At 38.2% G+C, this 15,000-nt stretch overlaps 2 protein-coding genes across 4 annotated transcripts in view; one reads left to right on the forward strand and one right to left on the reverse strand.

Moving 5' to 3' along the window:
• The window catches only part of LOC144964502 (failed axon connections homolog), a 29,013-nt gene extending 20,327 nt beyond the window's left edge, over nucleotides 1-8,686 (forward strand). For all 3 annotated transcript variants that reach the window (XM_078898875.1, XM_078898874.1, XM_078898873.1), the window contains 3 exons: nucleotides 1-148; nucleotides 1,390-1,506; nucleotides 4,574-8,686. The exon at nucleotides 1-148 is cut by the window's left edge and continues 64 nt beyond it. In XM_078898875.1, the coding sequence (XP_078755001.1) occupies nucleotides 1-148; nucleotides 1,390-1,506; nucleotides 4,574-4,698 (390 nt within the window). In that variant the 3' untranslated portion in view covers nucleotides 4,699-8,686. The remainder of the gene's footprint in view (nucleotides 149-1,389; nucleotides 1,507-4,573) is intronic.
• A 6,159-nt stretch (nucleotides 8,687-14,845) lies between these two features.
• Nucleotides 14,846-15,000, reverse strand: part of LOC144964525 (uncharacterized) — a 9,410-nt gene continuing 9,255 nt past the window's right edge. The window contains exon 3 of the mRNA XM_078898931.1: nucleotides 14,846-15,000. This exon is cut by the window's right edge and continues 963 nt beyond it. Within this exon, the coding sequence (XP_078755057.1) occupies nucleotides 14,930-15,000 (71 nt within the window). The 3' untranslated portion in view covers nucleotides 14,846-14,929.

Below are 15,000 nucleotides of genomic sequence, written 5' to 3' on the forward strand. Positions count from 1 at the left end.
TTCCCCTGGTGGAAGACGATGCTGTTCAAGAAAGGCATGGGATACAGACTGAGGCAACAACTGTGGGGTCAGGGTATTGGCAGACACTCGGACCACGAGATTTGGGACATTGCAAAGGCAGACTTGAGAGCTTTGTCACATTTTCTTGGTAAGTGTTCATCAATCTTTTAGAGAGAGAGAGAGAAAGAGAGAGAGAGAGAGAGAGAGAGAGAGAGAAAGAGAGAGAGAGAGAGAGTCTTTGGACCATAATTTTTCCTCTTTTTCCTTCCTTTTCTCTCTCCATCTATCTCTCCCTCTCCCTTGTCTCGCTCTCTCTCTCACCCTCTCTGCTCCTCTCTCTCCCTCTCTATTTATCTCTTTCCTTCCCCCTTTTAACTCCCTCTCTTTCCACTCTCTCTCTCTCTCTCTCTCTCTCTCTCACTGTTTCTTTTCTCTTTCTTCTCTGTCTCTCTGTCTCTCACTCTATATCTCTCTCCCTCTTTCTCTCTCTCTCTCTCACACACACACACACACACAAACACACACAATATCTCTTACTTCATCTGATCATCCCATCATTGTTTACATATCAAACAACATGGTGGCATCAGCAAGTCGATTAACCGATAAAAAGCGTCTACTGTCATATCTGCCTTTTAATTATCCGTGGTACTTCCGAAGCAGAGAACGTACCTCTGTGCCATTCTCCTTCCCAATTAATCATTATCCACCTATCACAACAACAGACCTGTTTTCCTTGTTTCCCCCTTTTTCTTTAAAGAGAGCTTAAAAAAAAAAGAGCAATATCCATTAAATGTGCCCAAAGCGCTTACAAAGGGTCCCTGACCAACAGCAACAACGCAACACGTAGAACAACACCAGACACCCGTTATTGCAGGTATTGCGATATTGCAATTTTTTTATTGATACGGGCAACGTTGTTGAAGGCCAGGTACGGTGAGAGAATATGGGTAAAGAGACTTTTCCAAGGACTCAACTATGCACCAAGCGAGGCTTGAACCTAGGACCTTCCGAACCGAAAGCAAGTATCTTACCACAAGACCACATAGCCGCACTTTATTAGCGATGAGACTTGGTTTTCATCAAAGCTAGTTGCTAAAAAAGAAGTTGAAGTGAGTAGATCATTTTTATGACTTGTTTAAGAAATACACAGAGAAACAACATTTTGAAAGATTTTTCTACTTTTCAAGATATTCCATCCATGAAGTAAATTGAAACGTAAACTTTATTTTAAGCATCAATTGACACAAGAATTTCCCTAGATTTGTGTGAATTTTAAGTTTTAATAAAATAACAGACCGAATGCGACATTTTAGGGGAAATAATCCCCATATCTAAAAAAAAGGGGGAAAACCCTTTTATACCATTTTTCAATTGTTATCGTTCCAGGTAGCAAACCTTTCATGCTTGGGACCTCACCGTATGAAATTGACTGTTCCGTGTTTGGGATGTTGGCAATGATCGTATGGCAGATGAAGACCACAAGACATGAACACTTTGTCAGAAGTAAGGTTTACCATAACCACAGAACTATTAAAGTGTCGTACATTAAACTCTTTTGATAACAATAAATGTTTTGTTTAGATATCTATATATTAAGATGACCTTGATTGGACGTCACCCATAGTCTGTGACGTGACCGGCGGAAATGTTATTAGAGAGAGAACGTCATGTTGGTTGTGCGCGGAAGCGAGGACGAGAGACGCATGCGCACAACCAACATGACGTTCTCTCTCTAATAACTTTTCCGCCGGTGACGTCACAGACTATGGGTGACGTCCAATCAAGGGACGCTACTCTTCCGCTAATCTCATTCCCTATTTCTGTCTCAGGGTCAATAGTCTTCTTGAAGAGCGATCATTTCATGAGCTTTTGATTTTCTCATTTAATTTAGTAATGGTCTTTATAATCAATAATTGGATTCAGTAGTCTGATGTCACGCCGCCCGGCAACGAGACCATCTGGTTCTAAACAAAGAAAATCATTACTTTTTATTCTTCATGCTGGCTAGAACTTTTCATATGCCTTGTGATCAGAATGTGTAAAAGTCAAAACATGATCAAATTTATGTTTTTTTTTTCCTCTGGATATATACAAAAAACTGAACATGCTCAAAACCCTTTACAAGGGATCCCAAACCAACAGCAACGCATACCATGTAGAACAAGACGTGTTAGACATTATTACAGTTTATTTCCGACAGAGACAACGCTGTCAACGGGCAGGTACTCATTTTACACCTGAGTGTGGTGAGATAATGTGAGTAAAGAGGTTTTTTTTTTACCAGTGATTCAACCATAAACCGCCATATGCGGTACTCGAACCCAAGACCTCCCGATCCAAAGGCGAGTGTCATACCACAAGACCAATTAGCCGCGCGATTAAGTGAAGGATGGAATCGAGGTTTAACGGATTTACTCTAAAGATAGTTCGAAGATGACGTCAATCAGGTCTTTGTTATTGTTTTTTGCCATCCGCGTTTATGAGTAATGCTCACTGAACTGTATTAACCTGACTATAAACGTTCATGGATACACACAGTCTTGTGTATTGGTCCGTATACTTCTGGATGGCAATGTTGTGAGCTTCTTAGCCAAGCGCACACTATCTATATTTTATGAACTTAAAACAATATGAAATCTGAAGATAAGCGTGATATGAAATTAAGAAAGCGCTGCGCCATCCAGTGTTTTGGACACAGGGTGAAAAATACTAGACAAAATCACATAAAGGGTCCTTGCGTCCTCGGTTTGGAATTGAACCGAAAACCTCCAGACATAAGAGTTATCAGAACACTGGGTTATTTACACGCCTCTCTCAACTTTTTCACAATAAATTAACACGCGTATTTGTGAATAAATTTGATTGCTTATAATAATAGATAATAATAATAACTTTAATAATAATATTAATAATAATAATAATAATAATAATAATAATAATAATAATAATAATAATGATGATAATGATAATAATAATAATAATAATAATAATAATAATAATAATAATAATAATAATAATAATAATAATAATAATAATAATAATAATAATAATAATAATAATAATAATAATAATAATAATAATAATAATAATTTGTATATGTTTATTTATAATGTCAAATATATTGTTATTAATAAAAATATTAGTAGAAGTAGTAGTACCATATTAGGAGAAATACTGAGCATCAACTGATGAATTCCAATTAATACGTTTTCATTCCTCACGATGTTGAGAGAAATAGAATCAATGGGATGTAACCGGTACACACAATGAGTTGTTGCTATCAATATGTTTGTTATTCCCCCTCGTGTCTCACCGTAGCCATCGTTATGTTATAGCCTGATACTAAAATCCAAAAGGACTGGCAGTTTGACGTCATTCTTTGGTTTTTGCACCGCTTAGTGAGTTGTCGTTATTAGTGCTCATGGAAACAAGTTATTTCATTGGTTGAACTATTGAATACAACTCACGATTTGTTCTCTTTTGTGGCAAAAGACTGGCATTTTGACGTCATTTTTTGGTCAGTGTCAGGCCATAACTTTACGAAGGCCACGTTCTCACCCCGAGCCCTCGTTTACCTGTTTTGATTTTAGGATAGAAGCATCTACTATTGATTTTCGTCAGTTTTCTTTTTTTTTTCTTTCTTAGCGCCCAAATTAAAACAGCTGATTTTGTATCTTCGAAACGTCAAAGTCGTAGGTTTGAAACCACGAGCGTTGGAAGGCATCGACTCGACGTGTACATAATTATATAGGGAATGAGATTAGCGGAAGAGTAGCGTCCCTTGATTGGACGTCACCATAGTCTGTGACGTCACCGGCGGAAAAGTTATTAGAGAGAGAACGTCATGTTGGTTGTGCGCATGCGTCTCTCGTCCTGTTATTGCTTTTTGTCATCCACGTTTACAGTAATTCTCACTAAACTGTATTAGCTAGACTATAAATGTTTAAGTTACACATAGTTTTGTATATTTGTCCGTTATACTTATGGATGGCAATATTGTGAGCTTCTAGCCAAGCGCATACCGATTGTTCAATAAGCAAATATGTTGGGGGGGGGGGGGGGGGAACTTTTTATTTTGGTAAATTATTGTAAAGCATTTGTTAATTGACTTTCAAAGCATGGTTTGATTAAAAAAAAATACAATAGTATTGATTCTTACGATAACTGTTTGGCAGTGAAGGGAGTGTAAAAAATTATAAGTCTTCTCTTGTGTAAGAAACGTGATATTCAGTGGACACTAACAACTATGGTTGGTTTTTGCAAACTAAAAGTACAATGGCATATGATATATAGATAGAACGAAGATGACGTCAATCAAGTCTTTGTTATTGTTTTTGCCATCCACGTTTATGAGTACTTCTCACTAAACTGTATGAACCAGACTATCAACGTTCACGGATGCACATAGTTTTGTGTGTTGGTCCGTTATACTTCCGGATGACAATGTTGTGAACTCCTTGGCCAAGCGCATTCTATCTATAGCTCTAATGTTCCATTGTTAACCTTTGGTCTAAATAATATTATGTTAGTCTTATGTGCATTATTATTATTCTTCTTTTTTTTTTTACAGGTGAGCTTCCCAACTTGGTTGATTATTGTGAAAGGATGAAAAACAAATATTGGCCTGACTGGGAACAGAGGTGTAAGGGAGATAAATATGAAGATGATGATGGCAAAGTCTATTCTTTTTCATAACCAAGTCATTATTATTATTATTATTACTATTATTATTATTATTATTTATTATTATTATTATTATTATTATTATTATTATTATTATTATTATTATTATTATTATTATTATTATTATTATATCATCATCATCATCATCATCATTATTCTTTTATACTGATCAGTCAGAATAGGCGACATTGTTCCTCTAATAATTGAAGATAATCTTTTATTGTGCTCTTTTTGACCAGCTGATGGCTTTAATCTCTCACCACCTCTCTAATTGTCCAAAACACTAGAAATAGAACTAGAAACCAGTTGTCTATGCCACTCCCGCTACAATTCGGAACCTGTAGAGATTTTAAAAGACCAATAATTCTTGGAAAGTTTATTTAATTAATATTTGTGAACAATTCATGTCAAAATAGTTATCATTGATCGTCACGTATTTGTTACTTGTGAAATTCAAAGAGTGGACCATTATAAAGGGGACAAAAAACGTGTTAAACATTAGAGAAATTAGTCGGACCATCGTTATAATGGAGTTAATGATATTTTAAAAAAGTGGTTAACTTACTTACTTAATCCTCTTCGGGCATTGAGGCATATAGGGCATCCACCAGACATCTCCATTTTTTGCGATCGGCTGCTTTTGCGGTGGCTGTGTTCCAGGACAGGCCTGCTTCCTTTAATTCTTTCTCCATGGTCCTTCGCTAGGTTTCTTTGGGTCTTCCCCGCTTTCTTTTCCCATCTGCTGTCCAAAAGTGGTTAACACACGCGCATTAATAGATTCACGTACAAAGAAAGTTCAACATCTGTGCACTGGATATGTACGTCAACTGTTTAAAATAACTGAGTTGTTTAAACCGAAACTAGAATTTTCATGTTTTTATTTGGTTATGTCCCTTGTCAAACCAACTGCTCAGACTGAAAGGGTTAATATTCTTACTGTCTTGTAGATTTGATTGTGTGCATGATTCATGATTTCTGTTGGTGACGCAGTGCATTTATTTGCAGGTTTGATATCCTAATTAACCAGTGACACACCTTCACACGTGCTCGGACAAACATAGTTGGTTGTTTATAAACACTAACGTGATCGAATTCGACCTCCATCTGATCGTTGTTATTCTTTTTATATTGACAGATGGGTGACCAGTTATCACATGGTTTTCTCGATCATATTAAAAACGTTTAAGTTTACATATAGTTTTCTGTGCTGATTCTACTGATCAAGAGGTAGAACAGTGGGTATTTTACTTAACTCATACCATCGATAGTAAAACCTGTGTAGTTTGCTGTGTCTACCAATCACTGCCATTGTATACATGATGACGATTGTCCGAGAGGCGTGGTTATCTACCGGTTAATTCCTTATGGGCTCAATCTTTAAAAATGACGCAAAATATTGTCCATTACAACAATGTTAAACTAGGGTCATAGGCGGGTTCGGATGTCAGACCTGCATATATGTAAACGTCAGTTGGTGATAATCTTTTGACTAGAGAAGATTTTTAGTTTGATTGTCGAAAGAAAGCCGCCATCTTTACTTGTTTGTGCAAACCAAATACATTTTAATTGTTTATATTATTTTATTCCAAGGTTTAGCTTTGAATTTATAATATCAACTGTATGAAATTTAGTGCTCCTTAAGGAAATCACTTCGTTTCATCAACACATTAAAAGGTCTACAATAAGGAGCGACAGTGACTTCTGTCCTCCGTTAGCCTTCGAATCCCCCCCCCCCCCCCCCGCCCCCCTTCCCCATCCCAAGTCCAACCAAAAGGATGCCATCTCACTTCCTTATCTACGGAACTTTTCGTCTCCGGTGGCCTTCCTCTATTGCGGTGTCCGCAAAAGAACTGTTTTCGGGACCGTCCACATACTATGGGACCGTCCCCTCCTACATCCGGCAAATATGACCATACCAATCCATCTCAATCTTCTAAATTTGACTGTTTTCCTGACTTTGCGACGTGGATTTCTCTCTCTCTCTCTCTCTCTCTCTCTCTCTCTCTCTCTCTCTCTCTCTCTCTCTCTCTCCCCCCCCCCCGCCCCCTAAGAGTGAAGAGAACAACTTCAAGGTCTTTTTGCACCATATGATCTTTGCAAGTTTGAACATTCATTAACCCGTCGCACTAGAACGCATCGTACGCGTTTATAAATACAACGCCAGTTTGCTGTTTCCTTTCTAAATAATAATATTATTTTAGTAGCAGGTTGTATAGGCAGATTAGCTGTTGGCTAAGGACTCATTGTTAAGACCTTTGAGCACGTTTAGTGGGTGTTGCGCTTTTTAATAAATGCTCATATTTTTATATACTTTTAAGTTGTTATTTTGACTCATCAAACATCGTCATCTCCACTCCCTCCGTTTTCTCTCTCTCTCTCTCTCTCTCTCTCTCTCTCTCTCTCTCTCTCTTTCTCTCTATCTCTATTCCAATACCTATCTCTATCTCTCTCTCTTCCCCCCCCTCTCTCTCTCTATCTATCTCTTCTCTCTCTTTCTCTCTATCTATCCTCCTCCTTCTCTGTCTCCTCCTCCTCCTCCTTCTCCTCCTCATTCTCTCTCACACATACAAACACACAACACACATACACAAATACACACACACACACACATACAGACACACAAAATACTTGCAAACAATCACTAACCATCACACAAAACCGCATCCCAAATCCCATCCATACCATTTGCTACAAACCTCCTCTTCTAATCGCTCCATCAACTCCTTCAACACCAGCAAACGGCCCATCATCTTGTGTCATTTTACCGTCGTGTTGACGAATTAATTCCAGCAATGCTGTGACAATCCGGTCTTCAGTGCGACAAACACGACAGCCCCGGCATATGACGGGTTAATATCATCCTGTCAACCGGCCTATCTGTGGTCTGGGAAGGGTTAACATTAACAAACTGGTTCGAAACAGAGGGTAAAGATTAACAAAATATCACGAAACGGAAGGTAAAGATTAACAATCTAATACGAAACAATGTACACATAATTTTATAGCATCTCATCTTAAACAATGATATTATCCAATAGGGAACAGATGTGTGATGTCAAAATACTGGTTCCAAACTGAATGGAAGTGTAAAATCACTCTTCTTGAAGACTGGATAGATATTTTGGGCAACTGATCTTCTGTTTTCTAAGTGATGGCATCTTAGTTTCTTGCTTAAATACAAGCTGGTCGTCAATAAAGATCATCATCCATCCTCGCTCTTCTACGTCACGTGATATTAAGAATCTGTCTATACATCCTGCTACCAAAGCAATTATAGCACCTTATGATTCAATGTGTAACCTGAGGACTGGTTACACATTTCAAAGGAATTTTGTACCGGAAGAGAGGAATGTGCGACGTCACGACTTCTCTAGATTGTTTCATGGAACTTAGTGACCCACCGATTCAAAACGGTGTTATGTGGTGATGAATTTTACCCCGAAAATTGAATTTAGATTCCACTCGAGATTGATCTTGATTCCTTTGCGTGTGAAGCGAGTGGAATTCGAAAAAAGCAAAAACAATAAGCAAACAAAGCAAAAAAAAAAAAAACCAAAAAAAAAAAAACCAACAAAAACCCCCCAAACACACAAACCCCAAAACAAAACAAAACTAGTAAAATTCCTTATTCTCATTATTTTGACTTCATACTCAGTTTTATTTTAAAAATATCAATCTCATTCATTTCGAAATAATACTAGGTTGTCATGTTGGGTCACAAATTACAAATTGACAAGGCTAACCCAAATAAAGGTCTTAGCCCTACAAAAAAAACACAACCCCCTCACTCCCGAAAAAAGACCCCCCAAAAATAACAACCCGAAACAAACCCATACAAATATTTTTAAAATCGGTCGGAGTAATCAATTTATCACTCAGTTATTTTTCCTACCCTTTTACTCTTATCAAAACCACCCAGGAACATTGCCATTGCGACTATATTTTTCTTATTAAAAAAAAATCACTTATTTTTAAATTCAATAAAATTATGTATCTCTGCCTTCTGAGTGTTTGTTGTATTTTATTCTATCCATTGTATTTGGTTGAAATAGCTCACTGAATTGTTATTGTATTTTTAGAAGTAAGTGTTCTACATAATCTAACAGATCAATATTTCCTTCAAGTGGACGGGGGGGGGGGGGGGGGGGGGGGGGTGTATTGGACGTTAATGGGGTGAAGTGTTTACTCATTAGCCGGTAGAGAAAAGTGATTTCGAACCCAAGCTGTTTGCACGCACGTTGAACCGCTGCCAGTTGGCCAAAGATTCACTCTCCCATTTTTATTTACAAGTTAGCCATGATCCGTACTATTTATTTGTTATGTCTTGTTGACAAATCAAGGGGGGTAATCTGTCATCGGCATAATGTTATTACCATAACTGACACCATTATCTCCCCTTGCATCAGGCTTGAGGGGCTGGAGCCGTCACCGAGGTCAATCTCGTAGTTGTCATGGTGACAGGAAGACACATCCTCCCAGATGGAGCGCCCTCGTTTGCTTGTCCCGACGTCTGCTAGTTGTTATCACTCAGGCGTACGACATGCACGCTGTTCTCCGTCTGTTTCGGCCAAGAAATTTTGCATACCGGGAGACCTTCCATAAGCTACTACATCCCAAGTATTCTTGTTCTAGTAGGGGGTTTGGGAGGGGGGAAACTTAAAAAAAAAAAAAGTTCCCCCCCCCTCCCAAACCCCCGACTAGAACAAGAATACTTGGGATGTGCGGCTATGTGGTCTTGTGGTATGACACTCGCTTTCGGATCGGAAGGTCCTGAGTTCGAGCCTCACGCTCGGCGCATAGTTGAGTCCTTGGAAAAGGCTCTTTACTCACATTCTCTCACCGTACTCAGGTGTAAAATGAGTACCTGGCCGTTAACAGCGCTGTCTCTGTCCGAAAGATTGTAATATCGCCTAACAGGCGCCTAACATGTCCCGTCCTAAATGTTAAGTGTTGCTGTTGGTCAGGGACCCATTGTAAAGCGCTTTGAACACGTTAAGTGGCTATTGCGCTATATAAAAGCTCGTTTATTATAAGTATTCTTGTTCTAGTAGGGGGTTTGGGAGGGGGAAAACTTTTTTTTAAGTCTCCCACCTCCCAAACCCCCTACTAGAAGTTCTAGTGTAGGGGGTTTGGGAGGGGGGAGACTTTAAAAAGAAACCAAAACAGTTTCCCCCCTCCCAAACCCCCTACTAGAACAAGAATACTTGGGATGTAGGAGCTTATGGAAGGTCTCCCAGCATACCGACTAGTGTTGGAACCCGTTTGTGATGATAGAACGATGACGTCATCAAGCCATGGCTTTACGGCGACGAAAAGATTTGCCTAGCTATATTTATTGCCAAACACTGATTTGGTAGTCGACACCTGTTTTTTTAAAAAATACTTTTAGAATCCGAATTAATTCTATTTATTTAGAGGTTAGATGGATAGGACGAGGGGGGGGGGGGGGGGTGTAGTGAGGATGGATGTTTAAGTGATAAAAAACTCCATATATTATGACTACTACCAGTGGCGTGGCATGCTTTCAGTATTAGGTGGTGCCAGAATCACAAGAAAATGACTTAAAAATGCTATATTTATTGTAAATACAAAAGAAAGAAAAAAATATACAGAAAAGACTTACTCAAGTCAGTAAGAGGCGGTATTTACCATTTCTCAGTTTTATTTTATTTCAAATGCTATAATCCATTTTTAACAGACGGATGTGTTGCCAGGCACCAAATCAATCAATATTGCCACGCCCCTGGACTACTACCCTTATCCAATCATTTTCTCGCTGGTAATTCATGCAAACTCTTGGTATCGATTACATGACTTGGTATCGTTCCAAGCATATTATGTTTGTCAAAAATTACTTGAAAAATTATTCGGCGCCCATGAGATCGGTGTTTGAATATGTTTGCTTAAGATAGTGTTCGAGAAATAACATGCAAACAAAATAAAGAGGAAGAAAGAAGAGATAACTGGGAAAGAGAAAGGGTCACACGAATTACTTGACAAAAATATTTCTTGTACCGACTATGATTTGGCATCTGGCTCAGGGGTGGAATAAGAGTGAAGACTTCTTTTGTATTTGATTGGGGTTTCAGCTGTACTTTCTGTTAAACATAAAAAAGAAGAGAACTAGAGCATTTACAGAGAACAGAATCCAATAAAGATGCTCAAAGCGCTTTACAAGGGGCTCATAGACTATCCTTAACATGTAGGACGAGACATGACGCCTGTTAGGTAATATTACATTTTTTTCTCGACAGAGACAACGCTGTGAACGGCCAGGTACTCATTTTACATCCGAGTACGATGAGACAATGTGAGTAAAGAGCCTTTTCTCCATGGACTCAACTACGTACCTAAGGGGAGTGTCATCCCACTAGACCACATAGCCAAACACATCTATAAAAAAGTCAACAACAACAACAACAACAACAACAACATCAACAACCAAACAATAGAAATATTTCTTGACATCCAAGAAAACAAGGAAACACATTATTTTTATTTTTCAAAAAAAACAATAAGTTGAATTAATTGTCCTTTTCAGATTATGAAGAATTCAAATAAATTATAGTAGTATAATGTATCCAGCATACAATCAAAGGAAAGAGATAAAACATCCATTGGGAATGTTAAAAGTATTGTCAAAATAATTATAACAGCTCTGAAAAGTGCAAAAAAAAAACATTATGGGGAACGTTTTGGGTTCAAAATCCTTCTTCAGCCAATATAGAAAACCATTAAAACAGTGAGTAGTGCCCAGGGAATCGGGAGATCTCTTTGTCTTCTTTGCCTTTCTGGAATCTACGCCACGTCTTGCTGTTTTTCTTCTTTATGTCCTTAGCTGAAGAAGAGATTTGACCCCGAATCGTACTGTATCAAGTAATTTGTTATTTCTTTGAAACTGTTGTCAACGACTTTTACAGTCAAACGTTTCTAGCAGCTTAACGTTCACTTAAATCTTTTATGACCGTCAATGGGGCAGCGTGGCTCAGCGGTATGGTCTTTGCTTCGTACTCAAAAGGTACCGAGTTCGACTACCCGCCTCTTGTGTGGCCTTGAGCACTGCGGCTGACGTCTGGGTTATTCCAGTCTTCCATTGGACCAGACTCTAAAGACAAATTGGCCCTTGGGGATGAATAAAGGGAATTTATTTATTTATTTATTTTTTAAAACGAGATTTGCTTCGAGAACTTTCACTCTGTTAGAATACTCTTCAACAGTCATAACGTCACTTCCTTCCTAATGACGCATGACACTGGCTCTAAACTAACGGAACAATGGCGGACGCCCGTATGAAATATTTCTCCGGCGAGCATAAAAGCGTTTCCAGAGGAAAAAAAAAACCCCCATAAATTTGATCATGTTTTGACTTTTACACATTCTGATCACAAGGCATACGAAAAGGGAATGAAAACTTCTAGCCAGCATGAAGAATAAAAAGTAATGATTTTCTTTGTTTAGAACCAAGATGGCGGCCGTTTCCGAGCGGCGTGACATCAGACTACTGAATCCAATTGAGTGTGTTTCGGTTTCCTGAGGTTGATTTTTTATCATCTCCCATTACAATGAAATATGGGCATGTTATAAATGATCACTTAATCTCAAATCGATTCAAATTCCACCAAGCAAAGTAATTTCATTGGATACAGTTTTGTAATTTGATTGTGTACATGAATACAGTCTTTGGATCGAAGCTAGATTAGTTATAATATGTATATACAAGCACGCCCAACGTCCATTCCCAATACACACATTAAAATGCATTCATACTTCCATTTGCAATATCCTTGCAGTGTTACCAAATTTCTCTTCTATGATAATGATCTATTTCTAATTCCATGATGGGATACTTACTTACTTACTTACTTACTTATCCGAACCAGCGACCACTAGCTGAGGTCTCGTCCTACGGTCTTGTGCAATGACGAAGAAGTTATAGGGACTGAGATTAGCGGAAGAGTAGCGTCCCTTGATTGGACGTCACCTTACAGAGAGAATGTCAAAATGGTTTTGCGCATGCGTCTCTCTCGTCCTCGCTTTCGGTGAAGTGTCTCATGCCACTTTCACCGGAAGCGAGGACGAGAGACGTATGCGCACAACCATCAAGACGTTCTCTCTCTAATAACTTTTCCGCCGGTGACGTCTAATCAAGGGACGCTACTCTTCCTTATACGTGTTTTGTAGTAGTTCCAGTGTGTTACTGATGCTTGGATTTGGTGAGAGGAAGATTATACACCAGTCTGGGATTACAATTTCTATGATTGAGTCTTACTATGAAAAATGCAAAAACACTTCATCGCCAAGTTCCATGCCCGTCCCAGGCTTCAGAGGCTTCACGAGTTGTGCCACTCCACAGATCTTTGTCTCACGCTGATTCTGTCAGCTGACCAGGTGATTTTCCAGTGAAGTCCTTCAGGTGTGTCAGGAACGTTGTCTTCGTGTCTTCCCCTAGGACATTTATCTTGAAATTTGCCGCTCACCGCCACAAACTCACACTTTCCCTTCACACGACATGACTTGTCCGAAGAAACGTTGTTGTCTCTCAATTTTAATCCTGAGCAACTTTCTATCCTTATATGTTTGTTTCAGGACATCTTCTATTGTTGATGTGCGGAACAAGGAATTCTTTCCATTCTTTGCAAAACGGGTATTAATGTCCTCTATACACAGCCATGAAAACAGGGGAGATCATTGTGTTATGTAATATTAGCTCCCCTACATTTCCATCTTGATATGGACTTCAGCAGGCACCGTGGAATGGTTTTTTTTTTGGAACTCAATATTATACAAAGCCGCCAATGAACCAATCTGGCAATATTTGCATGGAAAGGTCGATAGAAGATATTTTTGTGGATTCATGATATTGTCCAGAATTTAGGACAACATTCAAACCGCATTGTATCAATTTTCTGGTCAAACCACGCAGCCAGACCTTGTTTTTATCAAGGCAGGGAGGAGATTGGGGCTGGTGAAGATTGTTTTTTTCTGCGAAGGGATACAATGATGTATGCACAAATCAGCCTCACAAGTTAAGAGGAAAACAAACACACACACACACACACACACATACACACACATGCTCACAAACACACATGGCATGCAGACACTCAAACACACAATGCGTTCACCCATAACACATTAATGAGATCTATGATACATCATTAAATAATCGACTATCTCGTAACATTCATTAAATAGTTATACAATATAATAATATCATGGGTGTTTTTTTAAAGTCTAATGTGCCGTTTCATACCTACAACAAAACAACGATTATTTGACTTACAAGATAACAATTGTAGTCCCTTTGTTAACTTCAAAAAATCAAGAATTTGTTCTCAAAACGATTAAATAATACGAGTACTTCAAAAGCCTTGAAATTATATAGTCTGGCATCAACTTTCATTTTCGATAAGTTTTAATGACTTAGAGATGCTGATGAAGTTGTGAAATTGGAGCCAAAATGCTCTATTTCTAGGAATATTTGGTTCTTGTAGTCATGCCTGCATATAATCATTAAGACATTTAGAATAATGAATGGCTCCTTCGCTATGCAGCATGACTAGCACTTAGTCAGTGACTTTAGTAAAGAACTTGAAAAAAAAAATCGTTTCTTATAATTTGAGCTAATTGTTTACTAAGAAGACCACAGACTAAAATCACGTACCCTTAGACCTAAAGTCTTGGTTACTTATTTGAGTAGAACTAGATCGTTTTGTCTCAGACTAGTAACTAAGAAACCTTCATTATCAACAGAATGGCAGTCATTGTTATTGTTGAAGTCATTGTTGAAGGGATAGTGTGGTCTTTGCTTCGTACCCAAAAGATACCGAGTTCAATCACCCGCATTAATATCAACATTAATTTGCTCTCGCAATTACCCTTATCTACTCAATCAGCAAAATATACAATAGAAATGTATTTACTTTAGAAATATAGGATGAATGACGTTGACATCACTCGGTTCTTTGTTATGGCTTTTAGACCGCCAGAGATATAATCAGTTCTCACCAAATTCTCCATCATAGAATAAAAACGCTTAAGATTAAACATAGTTATAAAAATGTTGTTAACATTGTTTTGGCGGGCAGAAATATTGAATATTTTACTTAAACGTATACCATTAATAATCAATCACCAAACCATATTCACTATTTTTAAAAATCTCCGAATCATAGTAGAACAGGTTTAAGTTTTTTGTTATTTTGTTTGTTTAATCTAGAATAGACTTTGTATTTATCTACTTTTAGAATTCACCCATCCAATAGAGACTGGCCAAATTGTTGACATGGTTTTGGTGCCCGTTGTTGTACCAGC

Source organism: Berghia stephanieae, chromosome 2 (genome assembly GCF_034508935.2).
Source record: "Berghia stephanieae isolate SIO BIC M18660-M18661 chromosome 2, UCSD_Bste_1.3, whole genome shotgun sequence".
Lineage (NCBI taxonomy): Eukaryota > Metazoa > Mollusca > Gastropoda > Nudibranchia > Aeolidiidae > Berghia > Berghia stephanieae.